Source organism: Bombus fervidus, chromosome 6 (genome assembly GCF_041682495.2).
Source record: "Bombus fervidus isolate BK054 chromosome 6, iyBomFerv1, whole genome shotgun sequence".
Lineage (NCBI taxonomy): Eukaryota > Metazoa > Arthropoda > Insecta > Hymenoptera > Apidae > Bombus > Bombus fervidus.
Window position 1 is genome coordinate 4,994,498 of NC_091522.1, and position 17,319 is coordinate 5,011,816.

General features: G+C 36.1%; 1 protein-coding gene and 1 long non-coding RNA gene across 2 annotated transcripts; one reads left to right on the plus strand and one right to left on the minus strand.

Moving 5' to 3' along the window:
• Positions 1-384: 384 nt before the first annotated feature.
• Positions 385-9,526, minus strand: LOC139988314 (uncharacterized). The gene is made up of 3 exons (XM_072005546.1): positions 6,970-9,526; positions 5,467-5,571; positions 385-5,370 (listed from the first exon to the last, which is right to left on the minus strand). The coding sequence occupies exons 1-3, from the start codon at positions 7,985-7,987 to the stop codon at positions 1,133-1,135; spliced, it is 5,361 nt and encodes a 1,786-aa protein (XP_071861647.1). The 5' UTR covers positions 7,988-9,526; the 3' UTR covers positions 385-1,132.
• Positions 9,527-14,544: 5,018 nt separating this feature from the next.
• On the plus strand, positions 14,545-17,288 carry LOC139988320 (uncharacterized). Its single transcript, XR_011800071.1, has 3 exons — positions 14,545-14,655; positions 15,016-15,202; positions 15,401-17,288. It is a non-coding gene; the product is annotated as an uncharacterized lncRNA (long non-coding RNA).
• The last annotated feature ends 31 nt before the right edge of the window (positions 17,289-17,319 follow it).

Sequence of the window (17,319 nt, forward strand, 5' to 3'; positions counted from 1 at the left end):
AGAAAGAAGGAGAGCAAAGTAATATTTTACGCAGAACGTGTTTATATGATTATTACTTACTTTTGGTCATTTTTTTGAACACTATTATTTTTTATTATGGTACAAACAATACGAAGTACAGAAATCTCTACTAGTAAAGTGTAATCTATGATTTCAAAGTTATTTTCGTTGTATCACTTTTGACAGTGATAAATTCTTCTCGTGGATTAGTCTTTCTTTCGCAAATATAAAATGGATCAGAACACTAGGTCGAAAGAAACGGAGTAACGAATACGGTACGAACGTAATTTATGAAAATCGATGTTTAACAATAGAAAGTCAAATGCATTCGATCACTTATGAATTTCATCATCGTTTTGACTGTTATGTTTTTATTTTTATCAGTCTAAAATACCGATATGTATTTAAAAGAAATAATGATAAAACAATGTAACACGTTAAATATCAAGTTAGCTCAAGTGTACTAGCTGTGGCGTTTCTACTTGCATGTTTCGCACCTTTTCTTCTTTATTGTAAAATCTCTAATTAATTTATCAATTCCACCGCAAAAATTGAATTCAATTTGTTGAAAATAATTAGCGTCAGCTATACTTACATGTAGTATACATCATAGACGCCGTAAACGTCCTTCCCTTTGGTTTATGTTTATCGATATCCCTGTAAGTATTTCGCCGTGACTAGAATCGATTACAACGTACGTACAATTTTGCCTCGTGAGAAGCGATAAAACATAATTTATCTTTCGGAATTACAGAGGCCCTGAGTTGATCTTTTTGTTTCTTGTTCCTGCTATAGGTCGCATTAGATTCGATTTCGATTCAGTTGCAAATGTGGCGAGAAAGGGCAGTTCGTCTTCACTTGCGTACCTTATCGTCCTACGTGAATATTTTTGATAATAGATGCATAATAAGTCGATCAAAAATTATTCAAGGGAGATGAACACCTATGTTTTGGTATTGAAACGCGTATTTCAAACACGAATTTGAAAATTCGTTCGTCATTTTGGGAAAATCTCGCGAAAATATTCACAAAGATGTGGCTGTGTATTAAATATAACAATTGGTTTATGTCCTGCTGCTGCGTGTGTGTGTAGAATATTCAGACACGTGCAGACTTTTCACAGTAGATAGATTTAAACATTCATGGCATAGTATATTGAATTTTGCGCATGTGTTGGTAGAGCCTGGACACCATTTGAATTATGCGCAACATAAGAATTTGTTGTAAGTAGAATTCCAGATTGCGTAACGTCGTGGGATGGTGCGCTGGCTGCTCCTTCGGGAACTCCACGTTCCATTGTTGTGTAGTTGCCAATTATCTGCTTTTGGTGTAATTTTGAAGGCGAACAGGGGATTTGTAAGGAAGATGACGAAGAACAAGACGACGAGGAGGAGGATGAAGAGGAAGAGAAGGAACAAGATGAAGAGGAGGAGGAAGAGGAAGAGGAGGACGAAGCAGAAGACGAGGCCGATGCCGGGGACGATGAAGACGACGACGACGACAACAACGAGGAGGACAAGGCGCAGGAAGTCGAGGATGAGAAAACGGTAAGTGTGGACGGTGTTGAAGTTACAACATTGTTAGAAATGGACTGAATGGTTCCTGCGCGACATACGGCGTCGAAGTTGGCACTGCTGCAATTTAGAGTATCGGAAATGTGATTCGGAAGAGTAAAATTCGAGGTCTGTAGAGGTGTTACGGGTGTAACAGTTGGTAGAGAAGAGGATGACGAGCACGAAGACGGTTGTGACAATGAAGGAGAGAACGAGGTAGAATTAGAAGGTATCGAGATAGAAGCGGATGAGGACAAAATTGTTTGAGCCGATTGAAGATCGGACGAAGGTGTGAGAACTGTATGTCCTAAATGCAATTGGTAGAATCGATAAGATCCTTCGGTGGTTGCTATTCCGCTACCATTGAACGCAGCGCATCTCGATGGCGCTATTACGGTATAAGAGGACGAGGAGGAAGATGCTGCGGATGAGGCGGATATAGTGGATGGTAAACAATAAAAAGTAGGTTGATGATTGTGTCGATGATAGGGATGGTGCTGATGTTGTGCGTGATGATGAATTTGTAACGAATGATTCGCGGTATGAGGAACCGAGGAAAAAGTGACGCCGGAAATTCGAAAGTCATCTGGTTGCTGATGATGATGCAAATGAAGGTGCAAGGTTTGTTGAGTAGGCTGTAACGCGATTGGATTATTGGACGCGATTGATGTGAACCGAGAATCAAAAAGAGGAGAGGAACCAGGAGGTATAGGATGACTGACCGAACCGGAGGAAAGTGGCGAAGCTTGGTCAAGGTTTTGAGTAAGATTTGATATCGGCGATACCGAACGATTCCCTAAATGGAAATATCTAAATTGTTGTGGCGCTGGCGGTGGTTGCGGTTGTGGTTGCGTTTGTATTTGCGTTTGCAATCGATGATCGTTCTTATTAGTTCGAGGATACGGATATCTCTCGATGTGATTCGCGTAACTAGGAGAAGGATGCGATGGCAAGATTCGTTGGATATTCTGGTAAGTTGGATCGGATAATCCGTTGTACGGAACGAAATACATGGTACGGTAACACTTGCCATTAGCAGGAAGTCCGGCATATACGGTGGTAGGCACTATGTTACATCGGTAATTGGTAGGAGTCGTTGCAATAGGTTCCCTTCGTCGAGTTTTTATGGAAGGACCGCCGCTCGTACAACTTCTACCAATACCAACGGGAGCGGTGTGGTTTACATCAGTCTGTTCGGCTCCGATTGCGATACCTCGCGTACTGTGCATATTCGCAACATTTAATTGTTCTTGAAAATATTGTTGATCGTTGCTTCTTGGATCTTGGTAAAAACGAAAGGTACTATCGTTTGCCGGTAATCGAGAATGTTGTCGTGTGAACAGGTCGTCCGCGTAGGGCTCTCGTTCTAACGAATTTTGGCCAGTCACATTGGTATTCTCTACAATAGTCTGATAGATATCGTCAATTTGCTTCTGCATCGTATTTATTCTGTTAATCGTGTTCGCGTCTTGTTCGTCAGCAATCAAAGTACTAACGAACGAGTTCGGTGTAGAAACGTCGATCATTTCATCATACAACGCAATCCGACTATCGACTTTAACGCAATTGTTTTCGTAATACGTCGGTAACGAGGGATGAAAATTCGTTTTGAGAACATTTGTGTTATCATTTTCCAGAATCGTCCGTTGATGAAACGAAACATTTTCATCCATGTTATCTTGCTGTTGTCGTTTAATACCGGTTACAGATGGTCTACGATTAAATCCGTAATCGTTTAATTCGTCATCGTCGTTGTCAATATTACCAATGTCTTTATTTCCACCGTCATTATTGCCGTTACCGCTGTTGTTGTTGCTGTTATTATTGTTGTTATTGTAACAGCGACTAACTATGCGTTCTATCTCACTACTGCTACCGCCACCACCACCACCGCCACTACCACCACCACCACCACCGCTGCTACCACTATTACCACCAGCACTACCATCACTACCACCGTTACCACCAACACCACCACCACGTTCATGATTGACATTCTCATTGGATGGAAAACAAAGTTGGTGTCGATTATCATTACCCTCGTTCTTTCCATCGACGATTCTATCAATTTTATCCTCAACGTTGTAACTATTGTTAGTATTAGTGACATTCATTGCCGGCTGATATTGATTTTCGACTTCGTTGTAACGTCGCTTTATTCTTTCGGTTCTGAATTTGTCTTGTTCTACAAATGCTAGCAATTCATCGGTTGTACTATCTCCTATATCGGGTCTGTTGTTGACACTCGTCGGTGTGCCTTTGGTAACGTCAGGTGGACCTACGTAATTTCGACCATCTTCACACAGCGCCGCTTCGATATCTTCCAAACTGTAAGGCGAAAATGCGTTGTAGCCTACGGTCGAAGCACGATTTTCGTTCACCATTATTCTAGAATTATACCGATAATAATCTTCTTGAGTATCCGTATTATTAACAGTTACACAGGACAATGGCGCCAAACTAGCTAGGAATTGTCTACGGCCATCGGAATTATTCGTTTTTAAGGAGTTTTTCGATTGCTGACCGTCTTTGACGTTATTGTTTTTTCCATTGCTTCCAAGACCAAGATCTGGCAAGTTAGAATGAATGCTTTTTTTGTGTACAAACAAATCGGTCAATTTCTTATACGTCGACTGAGTATGTATGCCATCGGCAGTTGCAGTACTGGTAGTGGAAGGAGTTTGCTTGTAATAATTGGAGCCTGTAGCCATTGTGGTCATAGTTGTGGTCGCCATTGCCGTGGTTATCGCTGACGACAAGCTCGACGACGTAAGTATCGTCGTTGCCATTGTCGTAGTTGTTATCGTAGCGGCAGTGTTGGTGGTGATGGTCGTCGTGAGTGCTGCATCGGAGAATGCGGTGAATTTTGCAGCGACGTGTAGTGTTGTTGGTAACTCTGCTGCCATCGACGACATGTCGGCATCGTGTCTCGATGACGGATCATGTATTGGTAATTTGGTATCGATTTCCGTACTTGTGAACGAATCTGTAACACCCTTGGTTGAATTTTCACAAACATCGTCTTCCTCTTGGTCCACGCAAGTAAGTTGACGTATTCGTTCCTCTAGCGACAAGTTTTTCGAAGGAAGAACTTTCTTTCGAGAACTCGTGCGATATTTATCGAGAAGACTTCTTCGAAGAGTATTCCTCTCGATCGTTCTCTTAATTGGATTCATTGAGTCGTTATTAAGAGAACCGGTATGATTTTCGCCAATTTTTGATCTCTTTGCGACATCGAGAAAACGTAAGTTCTCCGTGGTAACGAGAAATGTCGGGCTATCCTGTGGCTCGTCAAGAGTATGCGCCGAAGAAATCAATTTACCAAGAGGAGCCGGAGGCGGCGAAACGAATCTCGGGTTAGGAAATAACTGTCTAACCGCAGAATTTGGTTTAAGACTGTTGCCCGTTAAAGAAGAACTACCCAGTTTAAATATAAGGGAGAGCTCTTTTATATCCGATGGTGTTTGGTTTACGGCAAGTCGATTTTCGTTGTCCTGTTCTTCCGTATCGCTTATTTTGTTAGGCAAATTTGGCTGCGTATCATGATCATCGTTAGCATCGCGACAACAAATTTCTTCATTACGTACGATACATTCGATCGAATTGTTCTCATCGGTTGTACTATGATTATTCGTCGTCCGATTAACTGCTATTTCTGTGTCATGGGAAGCAACGTTCTTTTCAGAAACGTTCTTCTGGCTGGTTTTCTTTCCGTGTTGCAAGTCGATATCTTCTTCCTCGCTAATTTCGCGTACAATACGTCTTTCGGTGACAGTTGTCATAGTTATGGTTTCCACGAGATACCGATGACGAGATTCTAGAAAGGAAAAATGCTTTCGCGAATGTTTGCCATCAGAAAACGTTAATCATAATGCATATTTGCATTGAAAAATTAAGAAACGTATAAATATACCACTAGTAGCTGCTTTTGGTAGATTCTCGTCCGTTTTCTGTACATGCCCGTTATTACTATCCATTACCTCGTGGTTGCATCGGGATTCTCCTTCGACCTCTGCACCTGTAAAAATACGACACGCCATCTTATTGGTTACTTCGATGTTCAATGACCGTCGGAACGTAGCCAAGTGTACAATTGACACGAATATCAACAAGTACGTGACAGATTTTATAGTACGTCGACGAGCAGTTTTAGTTAAGAATGTACACATTCTTTTTTCCCCGCATAGCACGAAAATGCCGGAGTCACGGTACACTGTACTTCCGGCGGCTGCTGACAACCCGTACAATCAACGTTCACGAACATGAATAAGAGCGCAATTATTATTTACGTATTCGTTCTGTAAACGATTTTCTCCTCTTTCCTTTCTTTTTTCTCTCCTCTTTTCCTCTTTTCATTGGAAAGAACTTTGCTATGTATATGTATGGAATTTGTTCGATACGGTTTTGTCATTCAATAAAAAAATAAGAAACGTTAAGAACAAAATTTGCATTACACGAAACTGTGAAATTTCACATAGTGAATCTATCGCAGAAATAAAATAATCTATATAAGAAAAAGTAAAGAAAGTTATTCCTTACTCGAGTTAGGAGGTATGTATTATTCATTACGATATATTTTACATTATGGAGAGGAATGGTGTGAGAACGCATGTGAATATTGTACAAGAATATAATATCTAGCTCCTTTATGTTGGTTTATATTAATACTTCCTTTTGATTCAAGCTTGGTTGGTTATTATTGGGAAGTAAGAGAGGAAAGTTCGGTTCTTAATATGTAATATATATATACATGTAATATATATATACGTATATTATATATATACACACATATACTCATAAAGAGCATGGCAAAAAAAAAAAAAAAAAAAAGAAACAAGGAATGTCACAAAATAGCTTTGTTAAGAAAATTAAACTTTAATATTCAAATTTATTAAAAAAAGAAGAATATTCATTAAGTTTAACCATATTACTCAGAAAATGAAGTTATACCTTATTAAGACACCATAAAAAAGAATGACTAATGAAATATTAATTATTTTAAAGTAATTGCAATTTTGTTTTAATTTGAACATTTAATAATGAAACAAATTAAGAAACGTCTACTTCTACTATCACTAAAAATAAAAGAAAACACCTGTTTCACAAATACTCACTTTTTTCTCACGTATTTGTTGCGTATGATGCATAAAACGGATGTCATAAAACGGATAGGATATTTTGTTTCAGTACATGTGGACATTTCCTGTTATTAATCAAACTATCACATCTTTAACGCTATCTTATGGAGACATTTTAATAGTTATAATCATTGCAACTTGATACTTTTACAGTCTCCGTTTCACACACAAAAAAAAAAAAAAAAAAAAAGAGAAAATATGTTATAAAACGGAAAATCACGAGAAATGGACGTTCCTCGTTGTTTTCCCTTTACCTCTCACATTAGAATGGAACTCACCTGCCGTTCGTTGACAGTGAAGATAATTTAATGATGATCGTAAGCAACATTCTGCTACGTTAGACAGTTCTCCATTCGAATAAACATCTTTGTAACCTTCGGGTGGACTTAATGTTTCTTGTTGATGATCTTGACTTGCAAGTAACGGTGGCGATGATCTTTCTATCAATGGTTGCGATGGTGCTGGCGGTGGTGGTGGTGGTGGAGGTGGTGGTGGCGGCGGCGGTGGTAGTGGCGGCGGAGGAGGTGGCGACGGTGAAGACAACGTAGACGATGCGATCGTCAATGGCGGCGAAACAAATTCAGTCAGAATTCGTCTGTAACTCTCGACATTCTTTGCTCCATTGACTTTTTCGCGACTTTTGCTTTTGTCTCGCAGATCTGCTGAGTTTCTTACTTCTCTCACTACTTCTTCCGCTACATTCGATCTTCTCTCTTCCGTTTCCGCTATGATCTTTGGCACTTGGATTCCTTTTTGTACTACATGCTCCTTCCTTCTTATTATATCATCTTTAATTGCCTCCTCTACCATTAATTCCTCCTCTTCCTCTTCCTCTCCTTCTTCGATTTCTTCTTCATCTCCTTCCACTTCTATTTCATATTCTTCATCATCTTCATCTTCTACATGTAACTCGACACATTCGAATCCTTCGCGAGTACAATTTTCTTCTCTGAACGTGTTTTCGTGTATCATTTCTCCATCTCTCTCTATATCATGGTATCGATTGTTATCCGAAACACCGAAATGGAGATTCAACTCGGCTCGACATTCTTTACAGTTTCCCAAACGCATCAACTCATGTTCCTGGCAACAACAATCACAGTCTTCTTCATAATCGGCACAACATTCTTCTTTTATCAATATTATATAATCAGCTGCAAAAAACTCGTTCAATTTTTCGTTGATTACAACCCGATTTTTCTGCGATCTTGTTTTAGATTGACCAGGTTTTTTTAACAAGGACTTGAGAATCTTCGCAGGCTGCTCTGCCGGAAGTTTGCTTCCGTGCTCCTTCATTATTGGGGCTTCTTTCTTCCCCCTCTGTGCTCACTATATATCTCCTTTCAATGTCTATGCCCGCGCAGTATTCCTTTCTCTATCTGTCGTCCACAGGTGTGCGTTACAACCTTATATTTCTCCTTTTTCCATCAATAATTACCATGTTGCGCGTCCTGGACACAACAGTATTACTTTTGTCTTCTCAAATTAAATTCCAATTGCAGTTTCAGTTCCAGACTCCTGATGTATTTCGATATAATACTATGCATAATCGATTACCCGATACGATTGATAACCCGATCCTGTTAATTAAGTATCATCGAGCAGCCACGCCATACTTTTCTAGACACGACTATTGTTCCGTTTCTGTAAATTTGTTAATTCGACGACGCGTTAAGTGATAAACAAAACCAGTCGGTCAATCGCACATAACCGATTCGTCACGATTTGTAATTGTGATACAGGCGAATATTGATTGAATTTTATTCAACATTGTAAACAGAAAGGAAATAAAAAGAAAAATGAGAAGTGAAAATTACTCGTAAAATTGAAATCGATGCACTCTATTCGTTTAAATTCGTTTTTCTGGTGTTTTGTCCCATGAATCGAAAATTATTCGACGTACTACGAATTATGTAATAGGAAAAGCTGAATCGGTAGCAATAAAAAAGCGAACAAACGAATGAACAAACATGCGAACGAGCGCGTGTGATTAGAATCATTCGATATCCCCTTTATTCCATAACAGCGACAAGCAGCAAAAACCTTTCTGCGTGCAGCTCCGAGTTTTCATGCCTTGGTATTTCACTCGTTCGTGGGAACGATTAGTTCAAGCATTATCACCGCTCATTATTATGTTATATATATATTTATATTATATATATAAGTATTATTATTTCATTATTATGTTACACTAAGACACCGGTATTGACACTCATCGACGACGACGATGGTCGTGTTAACCGTACTGTCGTCGTCACTGTCGATGTTTTCGTCACGATCCTCGTTAGCGTTGCGTCGTTGCTTTCGTCATTGGCACCGTTTTCTTTTCCGAACGTTCAGTATTCCATTCGTTGTGCGCAAGCGAATGCTCGTTTCAGGTAACACTCGACCGTTTATCGATCTTGGACGGCGAACGTGGGCGCACTTCTAAACGATACAACGCACCACCGCCATAATTCTCGTTGTAACTCGTACTTTCACCGTATATACGCGCACATACTTGCATATTTGTACATACGTACTATTTAATATTCAGCAATGCAACACAACCGAGGTATTACAGTCGAACAAATGAATTTCACGGCCGGTTAACGATCATTTCACTTCGTTTACCTATTGATGAAGTATTAAAATGAAATTATATTACTGTACAAAATTGGTGAAACGTTTATACAATCAAGGTTATCTATCGAAGACTCGGTAAAGCTTCTGATATTCACGACGCGGCAACGACAACTCAGCGCAGCGCAACAATTCGAATCGTATACACCATAGCTACTCGTTCGAAACGAACGCCGATGCTAGCTGTCATCGGACCGTTTCGACCTCGAGAGGACACCACCTCACAACCGTTGCCTAGAGTAGATCATTAACGCGCACGATAACCGCGCATTGCGTCATAATATGTTTGAATTTGTTCCGCGCAATAGCAAACAGTAAACGAAGTATCGGTTGTGATAGAAAATAAGGATTTAGTATATTATTATTAATAGATATTAACAAATCTTCGCTTCCGATCTTTTTCATAACGCGCGAGATAACATTAGGTACACGTAATATGAAACAAAGCGATCCTAACCCAAACTTACATTAATTATAACTATGCAATGGTCTGGGCAAGATGTTTTAATTTTTTCGTTCCATTAATTTTATGTCTTTAACTTACGATTTTTATTTATTCATTTATATTTATTCATTCATTTATTTCGTTATCCATTTTATTACTTCTCAATTGTTTATCTTATTTTATTTTGTTATTTATTTATTTTTTATTTATTTCTGCCGAGTATCTTTACATTATTTCTGCGAATTTTATAGTCATTCATGTGGACTTGTATATTTTATAACAAAATATTTCTACGACGCTTTATAATATTTTTAAGTGGTGATCGTTTATTTCCATGTAGTTAAAAATGTTAAAAACTAGCGCGCGAACTTACAACAAAAAGATTCACAGAGACTCTGCAGTCAAATGCTTTGACCGCTTCATTCTTTATTTTCTGTAACAGTCGTTTACTGTGCCATAACAAAAACAGTATAATATTTACAGAAGAATATAATAAACTAAAAGCGATCAAAAGTTTAACACGAAGTACAGTTCTAACAACTAGACTAAAGGCTCTAACTCGAAACGCGGGTAGTTTTGACGATGACAATATACTGTACACTGTACAGTTATTCTCATTAATATTCAGATACTCTTTACAATAGAATAACTTTTTTCAAATTGGAGCAAACGACGAACTTTTTTCAGAAGTTGGAAGAATTAGTTTACTAGGATTAGTACCAATTTCATTGACATAAATCTACAAAACGTCGACACGTCTAATATTTAATTTTAATATTTTTATATTTTAAATTTTCATTACAGGATCCGATAAGAATATGTAAGAAGTAACTTTCACTATTTTTTCATAATTCTGATCAATTGTATCTTTAAAGAGCTTTTTCATACATTATCTAGTAAACTAACTCTTCTAACTTCTCAAAAAAAAAAAAAAAATATCGCATTCATAATTGTTTCTATGGTGTGTGTTGTGTATCGTATTACTCGTGTTTATAGTATAAGGTATCTTAAATACTACCTTATGATATAATGAATTATAATACAGTATAATACAATATAATATGTGATATGGTGTAATGTAGAGTAGTATAATAATAATTAAAATAGAGTATAATATAACAATTAAAATATCACAAATACAATCTGTTACTATTGTTCAGGTTACGTCCAACTGTTACATTTCCAACTCCTAAACTGGCGTTGAAAAGTTACTTATGCCATCGACAACGTACAGAATAGACGTGATATATGACATTCAATGCTTTTACGAGTTCAACGTTTTGAGAATCATCTGACCTGTCCATACCATTTTCGTATCGCATGCGATGTTATCGATTCGGTATAGTAGTGGCGCCACAGACGACATATAGAATAGACGTAATCACAGACGACGTATAGAATAGATGTGACTACAGATGAGTATACAGCATAGATCTTGCATCTTATAGACTTCGTGCTCCATTTTCTGAAATATTGATCGTATAAAAAATTAGTGTTTCTTACACCCCCTAGGATTTACAGCGGTGTGTGTAGAAATTATATTCAATTCAACTGATAAAATTAGTAAAGTTACGGACAAGTGTCCTAAAGTCATCACGAGTAAAAGTCTGTGGTATTTTTACCACATCTGATAGATTACACATGGTTACACGCTTTAATAATGCACTAAATAACACGTACTTTCCCAGAAAATGAAAAAAAGGTAAATTAATAGCCATCATAAAAAAAGATAAAGACGGCTCCTCACCCACAAACCTACGACCTATAAGTCTCTTATTCAACATAAGCAAAGCATTCGAAATAGTCATAAACAACCCCCTAGTCTCCTTTCGCACAAAAAATCACGTAATTTCAGAAAATCAATTCGGCTTCTGACACAAACATTCCACACTCCACGCAATAAATAAATTAACGTCGGATATCTGTTGGACTCTCAACGCAAAGGAGTAACCGCCTGCTTAATAGACCTCGTAAAAGCATTCGACACGATATGGGTCTTAGGCCTTATATACAAAATAATTAAGAACAACTTTCCGAAATACCTAATCAAAATAGTTTGGAATATGATAATTAATAAATGCTTTGTAACGACCGATGGTTCGCACACATCAAACAAAGAATTTTTTATAGAAAACGGCTTACAACAAGGAACAGCAAACTCTCCGCTACTTTTCAATATTTACAATAGCGACTTACTAAATCTCTTTAATCTTAATACATCCACCCATAAATGCTCTATAGCTTTCGCCGATGACTTAATCGTCTACGTAACAGTTTGCAAAACCAAAATAATAAGAACGCAGTTCCAAGAACTCTTTGAAAATATCAACGATTACTATCATACATGGAAATTAAAAATAAATGCGAGTAAATGCGAAACCATACTGTTTAGACCCAAATTAAATGAACTCGTCCCAGTAGAAAGAAAACATTGTAAAAAATTTCAATTAAGAGAAAAAACAAATGAAGGGGAAGTCATATCCCACAAAAATTGTGTAAAATATTTAGGCGTAAATATAGATAACAAATCAATCTTCAAACAGCACATCGAAATTCAACTTGCCAAAGCAAGCAAAGCGTTCTGGGAAAACAAAAAGATTATTCTATTCCAAACATCTGAACAACAGTGTAAAAATCCGCTGTTGCCAAACACTAATTAGACCGATCATAACCTATGGTTGTCCACTCTGGTATAACATACCAGCGTCGTTAATGAAAAAAATCCGGGTATTTGAAAGAAAATGCACCAGGGCTTATCTGAGTACATACAGATCCAAACATAGTGACTTCAAAAAATGTTAAAAACAAAAAATCTACGATTTAGCCACCATACACCGCATTGATTGTCACATCCTAAAACTGACAAGAAATCGCTTCGCTCAAGCTGCAAAGATAAAAGAAAATAGCTTAATTTTCAGTTGTCTATTTCCAAATGAACTGTACCATAATAATACACTCAAAGTAGGCAATATCCCCGCCCCCAGAAGCGTTCTTATACCTAGATGAAAAAAATTATCTCCAAGATCAAAACAATTTTATACCCATTATTTATCAAAAAGAAAAATAAGAATTAAAACAATACTTTACGAAGAAAATTTAAATGGACAGACTACTAGAGATACAATATGGCTCTCCCGCAGAAAGACACAAAAAGCAAACACAGAAAAAACATAAAAAAGTATTGGTGGATATCGAAATCATAAAAAAAAAAGAAAGAACTGCAAAACGTCAGTAGCGTTCAATTTCTCTCCTTGTAAAATAAGTGTAAATATTGTAAATATTATAAATAAATCTAAATGACATCTCCTTACCCTCCCCACCCCCCTATCCGCAGCGTTTCCTTAGCCCCAAAGGAACCAAAAGTAGGCTATCAATCTGTCCTGTTTTGCGACCAAGTTTTTAGGACAAAAAAAAGAAGAGAAGACAATATCGTATAAAAGTACCGCTTTTGGCGGCTTAAATTAAATTACAAACTGTAATGTTAAAAATGTATATATATATATATATATATATATATATATATATATATATATATATATATATGTAATACGCTTGTATTACATTGTGTTTTAGGATATTTAACAATTTGATGACAGCAGTTAAATTTTCATAACATAAGTTCAATTATACATCAACTAAAAATAAATTTATCAACTTATATTTTCTGCTACAACATAACAACGAAAATTTTATCAATTTCTGAGATCTTTTTTATGCTTCATTTAAACAATCTCGCTAAAACGATCTTTATTTATCCATATAATCATAATAGTTGTGAATGTAATATAAACCATAAAGCATCAATAATTTTATAAAGATTTAATGAAAAGAAAAAGTTCAAATATACCGTGTGGAATACGTAATTAGAACCATTTAGATTACTGCATAAATAACAACTTTAATGAAAAATGTTTCCGATAGAAATTGAATGGTTTCAAGGAGAACATAATTTGACGTGATTAGTTTTTGGTAATTAGAAGTTCGTCTTCATCACCAATTTCGATGATTTCTGAATATGTCATCAAGGACAATTTTTCAAAACAACAATTTTTTCCTCTAGATGCGTGTAAACGCCGCTCGGTTCTAGATATTTCTGACATATTCATAAAAAAGAATCCCGCTCATATATGTGTATCTATGTAATGATGTGTAACACAGTTGCAAATGTAGCCGACACGTTCACTGCTTTGTCTGCCACTTAGTGATATGTTTACACCCATCAGCCATCGATCTGCTTATTTTTATACCATAATTTGCGAATCTAAATAAATAGCTACGAAAATTTTATTCACAACTGCATACGTGAGGCTGTAAGAATATTATACTTCAGTATAAATCTGGCTGTAGCATAAAAGATTTGATTTTTTGATTGTCTGCATCTCCGAATTTGTCAATTATTCTCTATCTATATTAAAGTTGTAAAACAGTTAAGGAATGTAACCATAATGAAATTGTATAAATTCTAAATTTATGTAATAATTACGACCGACTGGTACAGTTTTTAATTCAACAAAAAATAATTCACAACACGTAAGAGTTGCCGACACGTAAGGATTGAAAAATCTAACCCAATTTTAAATCCAACATATTGATGATATTCACTTTTAATTGAATTATGATGGACATTTCTTGCAATCTCACATATATAATTATGCAGGGGACCTTTATGTTCACCCAACCGTCGTTAGTATGCAGAAGATACGCTGCCGGCGACTGGTAACCAATACTAACTATGCGTTATTACACACACAACTATAGCCAGAACCCACTGTAGCGGTACCGGTAGTTTTTTCACGAATATCTCGAAAACCAAGCGAGTCCACTCATTCTATGTATATGAAAAAGTTGCCCAGAATATGGACTTCTACACTTATTCAAAAATCATCGAAATCAAAAGGTAGGCAAAATAAAAATAATAAAAGCATATTTCATTTCTAATGACCTTCTGAACTATTTTGTGAAAAAATTACCACTTACAACTTCTCCGATTGTGGGTGTTTTGGGAACTAATTTGATTGAGCTAATGAGAGGAAGAGGGAGAGAGAAGGAGAGAAAGAGAGAGAATCCCCCGAATCGGTCCGAAACTACCGAGCTATCCGAAAACTGGTCAAAATATCATGCATTTTGTACATACATGTATATGCCGAGCATTTCTATACATTGTATATTCCATTCTTCGCTATCTACATTGCATTTTGATTATCAACATGTAACTTATCACCAGCTTGGCTTCCTCAACTATATATTTTATATGAAGTAGCTCCATGCGGCAGTCTGCTATAGCTATAAACTTGGCCTCCGTACTAGACAACGCTACTACCGACTGCTTCCTCGAGCATCGACTTATGGGGCCCTCACAGAATTTTATTACATATCTGAACGTACTTTTCCCCGTCTCCGGATCCTCTGTATAATGTGCAGCACAGGAAGCCATAAATATATAAGTAATATATATTTTTTCTTTGTACCCTGCGAACACCTAAGCGTTTTTTCAGAATTCGTTATGTCTCCATTCAGTGATTTCTCCGTACGTCTACTATTGAAATCTATGGCATAATTTATATCGTATCGTATTTTGTTGGCCAAATATAGGAGACTCCCTATTGCTTCCAGAAAATTGAAAAATCCTATCTTATTGTCAGGTATAATGATTCATTCACCTGCATCGGCGTAGTCACTAGTTTTGCATTTTGCATTCCGTAAGTTTCAATACCTTCTCCGTGTAGTTCTTTTGTAAATCTTATTTCTTTTCCCTGTTTTCTGGACTTCCATACTCAGAAAGCTGATTGGTTTTTCAATATTCATCTCAAACTCATGAGTCAATTTTTTCCATAATATTTTGATTTCTCTTAAATTTTCTTCCACTACAATTCTGTTATCTATATAAATAGCCAGGATTAAAGTATGTCACGAAGAGTTTAAAACAGCAAACGAAAACATCAAAATTTATAACTTTGTAATAAGTTTATTTGCAGGATAGCAAGGATCAAGAAGGTAATAATTACATACTTGATCGAATGTTGAATGACAATTGAAACTTTTTATTGATTTCCATGGTGCTTTTATACATATGGTTTATCAGGCAACTGGTATGCCTGGGAATTAATCGATTGGAGTGGGGCAGTTACTATGCTAGTCATGAATATCGGAATCTTACAACTGAATTTAAAATCATGTGGTCTGAACTGATTTGTAAATCACGGTTGCTGCGCTTAATAAGAAGGTTATGTTTCTTTGCCAAAGGTGACGAGCGTATCTCTGGGAATATTTTCTCGGGGTTACTAGTACTTATATCTATTATTCTGTTGTACCAGTAGGAGTTGATTGATTTGTTACATTTTTTGACTATTTTTAGGATGATATGTAGGCAACGATTACAAATCGGTAAAAGGTGACTAGAATGATTCTGATCCTCTGATATGATCCTTACGAATATGTTTTTATTTTAGAAATTACATATTTATCTATAGAATTATATGCTTCATTAATAATCTTTGGGGTAGAAATTTCAATAACATCACGGATGTGTTTATTGATTTCTCCTAGGTATGAGTCAATTTAGGGAACCGACAATTTATGGTTGTTTAGTATTAAATAAGGGAAATTTCATAAAAGATATTTTCGATATAGTTACAAGCCACGTTTACTAAAATCATAGTGAACTGATTTATTAAGAAGAATAAGTCCTATAAGAACTTAGCTAGTATCTTTGATTGAAATGAAAAATAACAATATTTTATTCTCATATCAATTATCACTAAATCTATAACGGAGTTAGATTTTTGGTAAGGAAGTTGAGATCTATTACACAGTTGGATTCTATATTGAATTTATCTATCCAAAATCCATCTATAAAAGATCTTTTCCACGGTTGTTATTAATATTGTTGCCCCGAGTGTACGTTTAGCATTATGGTCTTCCGCATATAAATAGAAAGTATTAACGCTACCATGTTCAGATTATTTTTGCGAAATCATGTTTACGCGATAGCAGCTGTCAAAGTGTTAAAATCTGAAAGTTTAATTTTGAAAATGAAATATTCCCAGCTGTTCATTGAATTCTGCTTTAAAGACGCATATATACATATAATAAAGAAATTATTATCTTCTGTGCTTTAATTTTAATTATTATAAATTTGATACGACTGCTATATGGGATGTACAATATGTATATTGGAAGTTGAAGAAGAATTTATGGATCAGTATACCCGTTTCACCACTGAGCTTTGCGCTAGACCTATACTCTCTTATGAACTTATAATTCTGAAAGTATATTTTTATAATTACTCAAGATTAGTGTCTCCGATGAAAAAACCACATCACAGGAACTAATTCTTGAGTGAAAACATTATCTGTAAATCATATCTTTTGTTATTTGATATCGACGACTTTACATTTATCTGTATTATATTTTAATATTACTTAATCGTAATGAATTACTTATAGTTCTGTAATAATAATGTGTCATTATGAGAGTAAAGAACCTGAGATGAATCATCTTCGAATATTTCCTTAAAATAAGATTTAACAATTAACCATTACATGCATACATATATATATAC